This window comes from Macaca mulatta, chromosome 19 (assembly GCF_049350105.2).
Source record: "Macaca mulatta isolate MMU2019108-1 chromosome 19, T2T-MMU8v2.0, whole genome shotgun sequence".
In the NCBI taxonomy this organism is placed as follows: domain Eukaryota; kingdom Metazoa; phylum Chordata; class Mammalia; order Primates; family Cercopithecidae; genus Macaca; species Macaca mulatta.
Window position 1 is genome coordinate 20,136,310 of NC_133424.1, and position 14,123 is coordinate 20,150,432.

The 14,123-nt window shown below is 61.7% G+C and overlaps 1 protein-coding gene across 1 annotated transcript; it reads left to right on the plus strand.

The window, feature by feature from the left end:
- Positions 1–32: 32 nt before the first annotated feature.
- CILP2 (cartilage intermediate layer protein 2) lies at positions 33–8,382 on the plus strand. Its single transcript, XM_001100671.5, has 8 exons — positions 33–181; positions 1,416–1,514; positions 1,937–2,209; positions 2,785–2,940; positions 4,062–4,337; positions 4,559–4,667; positions 4,949–5,106; positions 5,382–8,382. Exons 1-8 carry the CDS (start codon positions 118–120, stop codon positions 7,715–7,717), a joined length of 3,471 nt encoding a protein of 1,156 aa, XP_001100671.3. The 5' UTR covers positions 33–117; the 3' UTR covers positions 7,718–8,382.
- The last annotated feature ends 5,741 nt before the right edge of the window (positions 8,383–14,123 follow it).

Consider the following 14,123-nt stretch of genomic DNA (forward strand, 5'->3'; position numbering starts at 1 on the left):
GGGATCTGCGGTCGCCTCCCGCCCCCATCCTCAGTCCCAGCGGCCGCCAGACCCGCCGGAGTTGGACCCGAGCACGCCGCGGAGCCCGGACCCTCCCTCGGACGCTCTGCTCCGGCCATGGCGTCGCTGCTGCCACTACTCTGTCTCTGTGTCGTCGCCGCGCATCTGGCGGGGGCCCGAGGTGAGGCGCCTCCAGCCCCCGCGCCCAGCCCCTGAAGCTCCCGAAGGCCTGGCAGCCGGCCTTGCGTGAAGCCGCACTCGGGGAGAAAATCCAGGGACCCACGCGCTTCCCCGGGGACTGGGTCCCCTTCACCAGTCGGATCCCCGCGACCACCTGGGGCGCGGAGCGGGCCTCATCCATTCTCTTCCTTGGCTAAGCTGGGAGTGTGGATAAGAACCTAGAGTTCCTCCCGGGGTCTGGACTCTCCCACCCTGGACCGAAGGGGTCGGAACTGGCCCCTCCTACCTAACTCCCACACACCCACTCACTCCAACCGCTGGAGAAAGAAATGCCCATCCCTGGAACACTCAGTGGGGCGGGGGACGGGCCGACTTCTCAAGTGAGGAGACTGAGGCGCCCAGAAGGAAGGGGCTTGTCTGACCTCATCACTCTGCCGGGAGTATCTTAGATAGCTCCTATCTTGGAGAAGCCAGTCTAGATTCCAAGGACTTCTGACCAGCAGCTTGGACTCTAGTACAGGGATGGAAGATAGACTAAGGGAGGGACTATCTTGGGAGCCCAGCCTGAGGGCAGAGGCACAGCCGGCTGAACTCGGGGCAGATGAACACAGTGGGAGGGAGACTCCGGCCTAGGGGAACTGGATGGTACTTGGACTTCCCCAGCCGGGGGGTTGGGGCTAGGTCAGAGAGAGGTACTTGGCTTTGGGAGCCTGGTGGTGGTCGTGGGCAGCGTGGTGGAGGAGAGTGTGTGGCAGCCCTCGGGGGTTCTGGCCTTTCAGAGGCTCAGTTTTCCCTCCTGTTAAAATGGGGATCATGGGCCGGGTGCGGTGGCTCACGCCTGTAATCCCAGCACTTTGGGAGGCCGAGGCAGGCGGATTACCTGAGGTCAGGAGTTCAAGACCAACCCGGCCAACATGGTGAAACCACATCTCTACTAAAAATATAAAAATTAGCAGGGCGTGGTGGCGAGTGCCTGTAATCCCAGCTACTCAGGAGGCTGAGGCATGAGAATCACTTGAACCCAGGAGGCAGAGGCTGCAGTGAGCCGAGATTGTGCCACTGCACTCCAGCCTGGTTGAGAGAGGGAGATTCTGTCTCAAAAAAAAAAAAAAAAAAAAGAAAGAAAGAAAAGAAAAAAAAAGGGGATGATCATGGCTGCACCTTGCCCAAAAGGAGGCTCCCAGCGGTCCCCATCAGTAGCAGCATGCTTCCTTCTCCCCACTCCTCACCCACAGACACCAACCCCACCGAGGAGCCCACGGCGACTGCATTGGGCCTGGAAAGACGGTCCGTGTACCCCGGCCAGCCCTCACCAGCCCTGGAGGACTGGGAAGGTGAGTTAGCTTGCCTCAGAGCCCCGTCTCTGCTGCGGGCTTGTTGGGGGGCTTGGGCTACTGGGGTCGTGTGAGGAGAGGGCACACACTGGGCGAAGGGACCAGTGCCGTCCTGGTCCCTGGACATGACAGCCCCTGGAGGTGATGCCCCAAGTTCAAGATCTAAGTGAGAGGCCGGTCAGACAGAGGCAAGAGCTCAGCGCACCGGGATGGACCAGGTCAGGCCCTGGGCGGCAGAACTGGGGGCGCGGGGAACCCAGTCTGCCCTGCACCTGTTTCAGGCAGCTGGCTCGGGTCGTGGGCGCGCTCGACTAGCCCGTGCCCACCGGGGGAGGGGGCTGAGACAGCAGGTAAGGCCTTTGCACGCACGCATGGGGGCCTACAGGCCGCCGCCTCGGTCCCAGCGCGTGCGGTGCCCGCAGAGGCCAGCGAGTGGACGTCCTGGTTCAACGTGGACCACCCGGGAGGCGACGGCGACTTCGAGAGCCTGGCCGCCATCCGCTTCTACTACGGGCCAGCGCGCGTGTGCCCGCGGCCGCTGGCGCTGGAAGCGCGCACCACGGACTGGGCCCTGCCATCCACCGTCGGCGAGCGCGTGCACTTGAACCCCACGCGGGGCTTCTGGTGCCTCAACCGCGAGCAACCGCGTGGCCGCCGCTGCTCTAACTACCACGTGCGCTTCCGCTGCCCACTAGGTGAGGGCGGGGCTGGATGATGGGGGCGGGGCTTGGAATGGGCGGGGCTGCCAACCACCGGGAAGCGTTGTGGGTGGGTGGGGCTGGGAGGGGCAGGACCGTGGGGGTATGGGCGTGGCTAGGAAGAGCCGGGGGACCCTTGGGTGTAGAGCCACGTGAGGGGGCGGAGCCAGGGAGGGCGGGGCTTTTGAAGAGAAGTGCTGGGAACAGCGCGGGGCTCAGGTGCACCGTCAGGAGGCCCAGCGGGTCAGGACCCATGTGCAGCCCCCTGGAACGCATCTCCCTCCCGCTGCCCTCGTTTGCGCATCTGTAAGAGCCTAGTTCTGTGGCGTGCCCTGAGCCCAAATGTGTGCAGGATGCAGGGAGAAGAGCAGGACTGACCCCCGGGACCTTATGCCGGGGTGGGGAGGTGGGTCGGCACCTAAACTATGTTTTCGACAGGCGCGCTTAGGGGAGCATGGGTGGGGGCGATGGCAGATCTGCCATGGGGAAGAAGGGTCCTTTAGTCCCAGGTTACCCGGAGGCGCGGTTCCTGGGGAGGGCGGCCGCCTGATCTCTGTCCCTGCCTTCCGCAGAGGCCTCGTGGGGCGCGTGGGGCCCGTGGGGTCCCTGCTCGGGGAGCTGTGGGCCAAGCCGTCGCTTGCGCCGCCGCCACTGCCCAAGCCCCGCTGGGGATGCGTGTCCCGGGCGTCCTCTGGAGGCACAGAGGTGCGTGCGGCCTCGATGTCCAGGTAGGAGGGGCGGGGTCTGGAGGCAGGGGCCCCGTACAAAGGGGAGGGAGGGGAGGTTAGCGGCTGAGCTTGGGGGAGAGGGTGGAGTTAGAGGCGGGGCCTGGATGTAGAGAGGCAGTGCCTCTCATGATCGATGCCTAGAGGGGAGGAGCTAGTTGGGGGCGGGGCCTCATGGGACGGGGCTGTGAAGGGCGGGGCCTGGTGCAGGGGCGGAGCCTAGTGGACCCAAACTCTGGAGCCAGGTGGAGACCCGCCCTTCCTTCCTTCCTGGGCCCAAAGAGCACTGGTAACTATGCACATCTGGACAGGTGGATGCCAGGGGGCTCTTGTGCAGGCAGACATGGGCAGATAGGGGGTGCTTCCCCTGTGTGCATTCCAGACTGTACGGATGTCTCCGTGGGGGAACAGAAGTCAGTTCATACACTCATGGTACACACGTGCGTGGCATTTGCAGCCCCTCCTGGTTCCCCACGCCCACACAGACACCCTCTCACAGCCTGGCAGACATGATGCCTAGGCCCTCACAGGGCCAGACACCGGGCAAGCCAGGAGGAGACTGGAAATTCCACTAGCGCCTGGGCTCCACAAACACGGCCTGGAGGCTGCTCCGGGGAGCCCGTCACAGGGTGGGGGCACATGGTGGCCAATGGGGCGTTGGGGTCCCCACCCCATCGCGCCTGGCTCTGCCCTCCCGGCGCCTGTGCCCTGAAGTTTCCAGTGGAATTTTCCATTTTATGGAGAAACCTCAGGGTTGGGAAGGGGGGCAGTTGTTCTCAACCCAAGATCCAGCCCCTTGCTGGGCCCCCAGCCCCTGTCCAGACATTTTCTCTTCTGCTGGAAAGGTCTGTGCCATATTTTGAGACTCACCTCTCCTGTCCCCTCCTATAGGACCTCTTCCCTACCTCTCTGGGTCCCAGTTCCTACCCCCTGGCCCAGCCCTGACCACTCAGCCCATCACCCCCTCACACCAGGGACTGCTCCAAGCAGGGCCATGCTGAGGCCTCTGAGAGGCACCTTATAGGAGGGCCCCAGACATATTTGTTGAGTGACTGAGTGGAAAGCCCTCCTCAGGAGGGATTATGGAGGCTTCTCTGCTCTGCTGCCTCTCCATATCCCCCCAGGGTGCGGCCTTGACACCTGTGAGTGCCCGGACCACATCCTCCTGGGCTCGGTGGTCACCCGATCTGGGCAACCACTGCCAGGAGCCAGGATCTCCCTGCGAGACCAGCCTGGCACCGTGGCCACCAGTGATGCTCACGGAACCTTCCGAGTGCTTGGTGTCTGTGCTGACAGTCATGCCAATATCAGGGCCCAGATGGATGGCTTCTCTGCAGGGGAGGCCCAGGCCCAGGCTAACGGATCCATCTCTGTGGTTACCATCATCCTTGATAAGTTAGGTAAGCACCCTTACTTACAACATGGGGCATGAAGGGGCTGAGGATCTGGGGAGGAAGTTCTAGCACTCAAAGTCAAGGGAGGAAGAAATAAGATGTGACACAGTCATTGGTGAAGGCGCAGAGTGAATCCGGGCATTTCTGGGAGAAAGAAGAGGATGGGGACCTTGTGCCTGGGAAGGGTCGGTGAGAGAAGCTCTGATCTTTGCCACCTTTGACCCCAGAGAGGCCATACCTGGTGAAACACCCTGAGTCCCGAGTGCGAGAGGCTGGCCAGAATGTGACCTTCTGTTGCAAAGCCTCCGGGACCCCAATGCCCAAGAAATACTCCTGGTGAGCACCCCCCCTGGGCTCAGGGGCATCTTCTCCGGCTTTGGAGTTGGATTCAATTTCATGATGTTATGTGGTTTCCCATCTGGAGAGTGGGGAAAGCGTTAACAGGGAATGAATTGGTTGGGAGAGGGACTACCAAGGAGGTTGAATGGGGCCAGTCTCGCTGGGGAGGAGGCTGACTTTGGCAAAGCCTCTCTGGAGATCCCCAGCCGCGCCTGCAGACTGGGGGCCAACACAGCCTCTCCCACTAAGCCCTATGGTGTCACTCACCTGCCACCCAGGTTCCACAATGGGACCCTGCTGGACAGGAGAGCGCACAGGTACGGGGCCCACCTGGAGCTCCAGGGGCTGCATCCAGACCAGGCTGGCATCTACCACTGCAAGGCATGGAACGAGGCGGGTGCTGTGCGCTCGGGCACTGCTTGGCTCACTGTACTTGGTGAGTGTCCTTGGCCACATCCCTGAGCAAGCCTTCCCCCAAACAGAGCCCGGACTATAGCTAAGCTCAACCCCAAATGGAGTCCCCACTTCAGACCGATCCAATCCTAGGCCTCCACTGAGCCCCCATACCACTCTGAGCGCCAACCTTCCGTCTTTACCCTGGGCAGACCCATATCCCTTAGGTTGAGTCCTTGACCACAGACAGAGCCCCCAGCCTTGGCCTCCATGAAGTCCTCCTCCCTGCCCTGACCTGTATGTTTTCTTGGTCCCCAGCCCCAGGCCAGCCATCCTGCGACCCCCAGCCCCAAGAGTACCTGATCAAGCTCCCTGAGGACTGTGGTCAGCCAGGCAGTGGCCCTGCCTACCTGGATGTGGGCCTCTGCCCCAACACCCACTGCCCCAGCCTGGCAGGCTCCGGCCCCCGCTGCGGGGACACCAGCTCCCGCTGCTGCACTGTGCGCCGTCTGGAGAGAAGGGAGATCCACTGCCCTGGCTATGTCCTCCCGGTGAAGGTGGTGGCAGAGTGTGGCTGCCAGAAGTGTCTGCCCCCTCGGGGGCTGGTCCGGGGCCGTGTTGTGGCTGCTGACTCCGGGGAGCCGCTGCGCTTCGCCAGGATTCTGCTGGGCCAGGAGCCCATCGGCTTCACTGCCTACCAGGGAGACTTTACCATTGAGGTGCCACCCTCTACCCAGCGGCTGGTGGTGACTTTTGTGGACCCCAGCGGTGAGTTCATGGACGCTGTCCGGGTCTTGCCTTTTGACCCTCGAGGTGCCGGCGTATACCACGAGGTCAAGGCCATGCGGAAGAAAGCACCGGTCATTTTAGATGCCAGCCAGAGCAACACGATCCCCCTGGGCGAGCTGGAAGATGAGGCGCCCCTGGGCGAGCTGGTCCTGCCTTCTGGAGCCTTCCACAGAGCCGACGGCAAACCCTACTCAGGGCCTGTGGAGGCTAGGGTGACGTTCGTGGACCCCCGAGACCTCACCTCGGCAGCATCCGCCCCCAGTGACCTGCGCTTCATGGACAGTGACGGCGAGCTGGCTCCGCTGCGCACCTACGGCATGTTCTCCGTGGACCTCCGTGCGCCCGGCTCCGCGGAGCAGCTGCAGGTGGGGCCAGTGACCGTGCGGGTGGCTGCCAGCCAGATGCACATGCCGGGCCACGTAGAGGCCCTCAAGCTGTGGTCGCTGAACCCCGAGACCGGCTTGTGGGAGGAGGAGAGCAGCTTCCGGCGCGAGGGGTCCTCGGGTACCCGGGTGCGCCGCGAGGAGCGCATCTTCCTGGTCGGCAACGTGGAGATCCGGGAGAGGCGCCTGTTCAACCTGGATGTGCCTGAGCGCCGCCGCTGCTTTGTGAAGGTGCGCGCCTATGCCAACGACAAGTTCAACCCCAGCGAGCAGGTGGAGGGAGTGGTGGTCACGCTGGTCAACCTGGAGCCCGCCCCTGGCTTCTCCGCCAACCCCCGCGCCTGGGGCCGCTTCGACAGCGCGGTCACCGGCCCCAATGGTGCCTGCCTCCCCGCCTTCTGCGACGCCGACCGGCCCGACGCTTACACGGCCCTGGTCACCGCCACCCTGGGCGGCGAGGAGCTGGAGCCAGCACCTTCCCTGCCCCGCCCACTCCCGGCCACCGTGGGCGTCACCCAGCCCTACCTGGACAGGCTGGGGTACCGTCGGACGGACCACGACGATCCCGCTTTCAAGCGCAATGGCTTCCGAATCAACCTTGCCAAGCCCAGGCCAGGTGACCCCACCGAGGCCAATGGGCCTGTGTACCCGTGGCGCAGCCTGCGGGAATGCCAGGGGGCCCCGGTGACCGCCAGCCACTTCCGCTTCGCCAGGGTGGAGGCGGACAAGTATGAGTACAACGTGGTGCCCTTCAGAGAGGGCACGCCTGCCTCCTGGACTGGCGATCTCCTGGCCTGGTGGCCCAACCCGCAGGAGTTCCGGGCCTGCTTCCTCAAGGTGAAGATCCAGGGTCCCCAGGAGTACATGGTCCGCTCCCACAACTCGGGGGGCAGCCACCCACGCACCCGGGGCCAGCTCTATGGGCTTCGGGATGCCCGGAGCGTGCGAGACCCCGAGCGACCGGGCACCTCGGCAGCCTGCGTGGAGTTCAAGTGCGGTGGGATGCTGTTCGACCAGCGGCAGGTGGACAGGACGCTGGTGACCATTATGCCCCAGGGCAGCTGCCGGCGCGTGGCGGTCAATGGGCTCCTTCGGGATTACCTGGCCCGGCACCCCCCGCCGGTGCCCGCAGAGGACCCAGCTGCCTTCTCCATGCTGGCCCCCCTAGACCCTCTGGGCCACAACTATGGCGTCTACACGGTCACTGACCAGAGCCCACGGCTGGCCAAGGAGATCGCCATTGGCCGCTGCTTTGATGGTTCCTCTGACGGCTTCTCCAGAGAGATGAAGGCTGACGCTGGCACAGCCGTCACCTTCCAGTGCCGGGAGCCACCGGCTGGACGACCCAGCCTCTTCCAGAGGCTGCTGGAGTCCCCGGCGACAGCACTTGGTGACATCCGCAGGGAGATGAGCGAGGTGGCGCAGGCACGGGCCCGGGCCTCAGGTCCCCTCCGCACCCGCCGGGGCAGGGTCCGGCAGTGACCTGGGCCTGGGGCCTTGCTTTCCCGCCTCCCTCTGGACTCCTCTGACCCAGGAAGTTTTGCCCCTCTTTCTTCTCCAGACAGCCCCCTCCCCAGGTGTCTGGGCCTCCTTTCTCCTCCCCTGTCCAGAACTCAGAGTCAGACAAGAACCCGGAGCATCTGATGGTAGAAACACCAAGGAGGCAATTGTTGCTGTGTGGTATGGAATGAAGTTTGCTGTGACTCTCGGGCCAGCACCCCGGGGACAACGTTCAACCCTAGCCTGAAGGGACCGGCTCCCCCAGCTCAGAAGCCGTCTCTGACTTTTCGTGTGTATTTTGACCCTGATTTCAATCTTCTACCTTTGGGAGTTCTGACATTTGGCACAAAGTCCCCTCTGCCTATTTGGAGCTCAGCGCTAGACCAGGTCCCCTGCCCCGAGTTTTGTTTTTGGGGTTATTTATTGAAACAAAGCGTGGGGAGCTGGTTGTGGGTGTGAGTGGGGGTGCGGGGTCCAGGCTAGGCCCAGTGAAAAGGAGGAAGGAGCTTCTTGGGGTTCCCATGTGGGGTAGGCTCTGGGGCTGAGGGGAACAATTCTCACATGTTTGGTGCTTAGAGACCTGCCCGGGGCGTTGGGGTGGATATTCCCGCCCTCCGGGGGCTCAATTAAAAATGCTTTATTTCCAACTCATGGTGTCAGGCTCCAGGGAGGAAGGATGGAGGCTGGGGCTGCCCGGCCCAGATATACCTTTGCAGGCAGAAACACGCGGAGGCACACGCGGGTACCAGGGGCAAGAAGCCCAGGTGGCCGTGACCGCTGAACACAGTAGCAGCCGCTGCTCTGGCCTGGCCTCCTTGGCTGTGCCTGGCCATGTGCCCCGGAGCTACAGCGGGCAGGGAAGGGCCCTGGCAGGGGAGTCTCTGGGGCAGGCAACAGCGATCGAGGCCACCCTGGACCTCCTCAGTCGGGTCCACAGCAGCCCCGCCCTGGGCCCCACCCACCTCAACCCCGGCCACACATCGGTCATGTGGCGATGGGGCTGCCTGAGGCCAGGGCTTTCTGACCTTGCCAGGACCCTGGTTCCGGAGGCGGCAGAATCACAGCTGGCTGGCGGTCTGTGTGCACGTGTGTCCTCCTGGAGCTCCACGGGGCCGGTGCTGTTCTGACCACACCCCCATTGTCCAGATAGAAAAACTGAAGTCTGGCATGAATCTCAGCAGCTTTGAGCCCCCTTTTGCTCTAGGTGTGTGAGTCCCCAGGGCCTGGGGACCAAGGCATCAATGTGGCAAGACTGGAGTGGCCTCCGGGGCATCTGAGATGGGAGACTTGTCCCTGGCTGACACCCCCCAGGGAGTGGGTATGTGGCGCATCCCTTAGCTTAGGGGGCAACCACCCACTTCCTCTTCAATCTCCCACCCATCCACTGGCCCCCCCTCCCCAGACCCCCTGATCCCATCGTGCAGCCGTCTAGCATTTAGAGGTGTGAGCTCTGCTGCGCTGGCAACCTCAGGGGCCCTGAGACAGCCTCTTTCTCTAGGAGGAGATAGGCTCACCTGTGCAGACCCCAATATGCCCTGGGGCCAGTGCTCCACCCAGAGGGGTCCCTGGCTCTTGTCCACTGGCCACATCCCCCCTTCGACTGAGGTCTTGGCAAATCCGAACCTCCGCAGCTCTCGCCCTTTCACTCAGGAAAACATTCCCTTTGCCCTAGGGTGGACTTGGGGGCCTGGAGGCACGGGGAGAAGCTCAAAATGCGAGGCATCACCCTGGTCTCTGAAGGTGGACCCCAGGGCTCTGCTGGAGTTTGGGTTTGGGCAGCCCCAGACATCGGCACCCCAGCCTCACCCTCGATAGGCTGTGATAGGCAAGAGAGGGGAGATGGTTTGAGGTCCCTGAGGGAGCCGGCAGGGGTTGGAAGTACATACATTTATCCAGAATTGACTGTCTCTACACCCCCAGCTGACAGGCTCAGAGGTGCAGGCCCCCGCCCAAGGCAAACTAGGTTCCCAACCTGCCTGCCGCAGAGCCCTGCTCAGGGCTGCCTGGTGGGGTCCCGGGGAGGGGCAGGAATGGGGGTGCTCCCATTTGCCGCGGGCAAAGCTGGCTGCAGCTTCCAGGCAGAGGGTGATGAGGTGTCAGGCACCACAGCCAAATACCTTTCATTGAGAAAGTGTTGGGGCCTCTGACGCTGCCAGGCTAGGGTGGCCAGCCAAGTGTGGGGCAGGCAGCTGGCCCAGACCTGTCCCCTTCCCTAGGGTGGGGCAGGGGTGGGTGGGCATCCTCCTGAAGTCCCCTCCCCAGCCACCATGGCTGGGCCAGGAGGGGCATTTCAGGAGGAGGACATGGCTGAAGCAAAAACTGGGCAGGGCATGGGGGCTACAGTCCAGCTCTTTCCCATCCCTGCTGATAACTCTGCAAGAAGGCAGCGTTTGGCCACAATTTCCAGATGAGGAAACTGAGGCTCCAAGAGAAGGAAGCCATCGCCCTGAGTCAACAGCCATGTGCCTCTTGACACTGCCTATCTCCCCCAGCTGCAGCCCTCGAGCCAGGAATCCCACCCCCTCCCTCTTGGAACCTGGGCTACCGTTCGCCTCCTGGTAAATCCATTGTCCACCCCCCTCAACCGAACTGGGGTTGCCAGATCACACCCCCTCAGTCTGGGGGCAGTGGGGGGCAGGGGACCCCCCCAAAGAGACCCCCAGCTTCAGCCAACCTGGGTCAGCTCAGGGCACAAAGAGGCCCTTGGTCCCGCCCACGGCATTTTAGACTTTTATAATTTTAGAACCAGGGGTTCTTAAAATTCCTAGCATCATGATGGGGAAAAAATCTTGGAACAGTAAAATGTTTAAAACAAGAGTCTTAAAACCACAGAATCCAAGAGGAGGGAGATAAAAATGAACACATACTGAGCACTGACTGAATGTAAGCCCTCCTAGCCAGCCCCTGCAAAGCCTAATTCACTTTAAGGGCATTTAGTGTAAATCTGTTGCCTTGGGATCCCCAAAATACGCTTTTAGAGAGGATGATACCCCTATTCCACAGCTGAAGGAATCTTCTCAGGGTCACACAGCAAATGGGGACACTGTGGGCTGGACGAAGGGCAATGTTGCCTGGAAAAGGGGACATAAGCACTGGGTCTTGAAGGATGTGTAGGAGTTTGCTGGGTGGCCAAGGCAAGAAGGGCATTCCAGGGTGCTGGAAAGGTGAATGTGAAGGCTGGAGGAGGGAGACCCATGGAGGGCCGCAGTAGAAGGGAGACACAAAGGGAAGGTGAGGAGGGGCTCGAATGCTGAGCGAGGAGCCTGAGTTCTCTGGTGAGCAATAGGGAGCTATGGGAGGTGCTGAAGCAAGAGAGGGTTACACAATATCTCGTGACAAAGACTCCCCTGGAGCTGGTGCAGGACTCAGCTTCTTAAAACATGCTTCTTTCATGGAACTGGGATCTGCTCCCTCCCACTTGGGGGCCCCTCCAGGGTCCAAACCCTGCAGCCCAGCGCCCTCTCTCCCCCAGCTGCCTCCCATCCTGGCTGAACATCCCTGGCTCCTCCACTGGGGCCTCGTGGACCTGGCGTGGCAACCCACCACTTCCCCGGCCCCGTCTGTCTCTCTCATCAGCCCTTGGAGTTGGGTCTGACCCAGCCTCAGACCCCAAAGACTGGAGCCAGCCTGGCGGGGAGACCTGGCTTTGGTCAGGTGGGGGAAGCGCTTGTGCTTTAATGGAGGAAACGAAGGCAGGATGCCACAGGGTGAGAGCAGACCAGGCGAATGCCATGTCCCGATGCCTCAGCGCAGTAGCTGAGGCTAGACCCCTGGGCCTAGGATGGAGGGGGTCAGGGCAGGCAGGAGGGAGGAGTCCCCAGCCGTCAGGGAATCAGCAGACCCTGATGTTTGGAAACAAACACTACCCGAGGCAGGGCGAGTGTCACACAGAACCAGACACGCCTGTCATCAGTCTCGAGGTCACACTGCCCTCATCACGCCCCATCCCTGTCCCCTGTAGTCAGGGGCATGACTCCCTCCTTCTCATACTTCCTAGCCATCTTCTTGTCACCTGATTGGTGACACTGTCACCCTCAGGACAGCAACATAGGCAGTTGCACTCGAAAAGAGCATGAGGCCAGACACACCACACCCATGGGGCACGCTGGACACTGTCCCCCCTCATCACCGCCACACGGGCAGACAGATGCACCTTCAACACAGAGAAAGGCCCACCCTTCAGGGTCAGGTAGCGGTGCCTGCAGCTGCACCTGTGCGTACCTGTGCCCAGCGCCCCCTTGACCCACCCATCATCACCCCACACATCGGGACGCACCTGACCCCCAGACTCCCGGCTGGCCCGAGTCAGGGCCAATCTCAACCACCCACGACCCTCCACAGTTCAGCCCCACCGGGCACACGAAGCCATGCCGAGCGCAGGCAGCACCTCCCACTCTCTCGGGGCCCTGGGGAGCCGCTCGGCCCTGGGGCTGGGGACTTGGCGGGAGGCCTCAAGGTCCCAGCCACTTCTCCAGGGAAGTCCTGAATCCCTTCCTGCTGACTCAGCCCAGGGGGCTGGCTAGGCCAGGGGCTGCCAAACCTCAGGTATGTCCTTGACGGCTGCCTGGCGGGGCCGCTGAGGCGGGGGCGGGGGCTCCCACTCGGGACTCAGTCCTTCCCCGGGCCCCAGCCTCCCCCCTTGCCCCAGATGGAACTGCAGCTTTAACTGTGGTGTTCAGGGCATGGGGCCAGCACGATGGAGCCTGAGGCCGGCTGCTCCCACCCCAGTTCCTCCCGGCTGAGGGTTGGTGGAAGCATAAGCTCCCAGCCGAGCCAGAGTATCCCAGCCTGACTGTGGCCTCATAAAGACAGCACTGTCTGGTGGGAGGTGGCCCTGGCTGCCCATCCTGGGGCCCGGCACAGGGACCCATGCACACACAGTGGGCACACACATGCACCTATGTGATGGCTACATGCAGACCTGTGGATACAGATGTGCATCATCAGACACAAACTCAGCCCCAGGACTGACCCCCACAGAGCCCCAGTCAGAATGGGGAGGCAGCACTGGTCACAGATACCCCAGCCTGCAGGGTCAAGTTTGGCCCAGCCCAAAGGCCGGGCTGGGAAAATCCAGAGGAGGACCCGGGGAAGGCTTTCTGGAAGAGAGGGCATTTTGACTTGGGCTTTGAAGGGTGAATAGGAGTTTACCAAACCAAGCTCAGATGTCCAAAAGTCTTGAATGCTGGTTTTTTTTTTTTTTTTTTTTTTTTTTTTTTTTTTTTTTTTTTTTGAGACGGAGTCTCACGCTGTTGCCCAGGCTGGAGTGCAGTGGCGCGATCTCGGCTCACTGCAAGCTCCGCCTCCCGGGTTCCCGCCATTCTCCTGCCTCAGCCTCCTGAGTAGCTGGGACTACAGGCGCCCGCCACCGCGCCCGGCTAATTTTTTGTATTTTTAGTAGAGACGGGGTTTCACTGTGGTCTCGATCTCCTGACCTTGTGATCCGCCCGCCTCGGCCTCCCAAAGTGCTGGGATTACAGGCTTGAGCCACCGCGCCCGGCTTCAATGCTGGTTTTGGAGTTTACCTTTTGTCTGTGAGGATGTTGAGCAGAGGAGGGAGACAGACAAACCCCAATTCACTACCTCCTTTTAAGGACCCAGCCTCTGCCCTCAGGGAGCTTCCAGTCAGATGGGGGAGGCAGCACTGACTCAGCCAGGAGGGATAGAAGATACCTCAGCTTTGTGAAGCACCTGTCATGTGTTGGGTTGGATCCTGTCAAAAACCCATAGGGCAAATTATATTATGATCCCCATTTTACAGCTGAGAAAACTGAGGGTGAGAGAGGGACACTTGCTCAGGGCCCACAGGGAAGCAGAGCTGTTCACACACAGCCCTGGTCACTGACGTGCAACTGTGGCTGCTGACCTGGTCCCAAACTGACTCGAAAGTTTGCAGACCAGGATGGTGCAGCTCAAAGAAGTCTGCCTTGGCAAAAGTTGCATCTTTGCACCTGGAGTCCTGGCCAGGCCGGGAGGCCCCTCCTTCCGGGACTACAAGATCCCCCTGGGATTTTTCAGCAAGATCATCCCCTGTCCTTTCTTATCTGGCTGCTGAGTGGCTTTCATGGGGCGGGGGCTTCTAGGGAGAGGAATGCCGGAGTGAGCGCCTGAGGGTGCTTCGCCAGGCCTTCTGGGAGGCCTGGGTCCCCGGCCTCAGCCCCGCCTGCCATCTGGCCCAGCTGAACAAAAACACTTGGAAATGGCCGACCCAACGGAATCTGGGTTGTGGTCAGGCCGTGGCTGAAGAAGCCACTGGAAAAACACGCAGCCCACGGGGCCAGGCCCAGCTTACGTTTCACCAGGCAGGAGTGGCCTGCTGGGCGCCCAGAGCCGAGGAATGTCCGTTCTCTAACGCTTTGGAACATGTTGTCTGACTGGGGAATCCAGC

What these genes read in the sequence shown, in the direction of transcription:
- CILP2 (XM_001100671.5), top strand. Translation starts at nt 118, where the DNA reads ATGGCGTCGCTGCTGCCACTACTCTGTCTCTGTGTCGTCGCCGCGCAT. An exon ending in AGCCCTGGAGGACTGGGAAG is followed by an intron (nt 1,515 to 1,936) that starts GTGAGTTAGCTT and finishes CGGTGCCCGCAG; the next exon opens with AGGCCAGCGAGTGGACGTCC. An exon ending in CATCATCCTTGATAAGTTAG is followed by an intron (nt 4,338 to 4,558) that starts GTAAGCACCCTT and finishes CTTTGACCCCAG; the next exon opens with AGAGGCCATACCTGGTGAAA.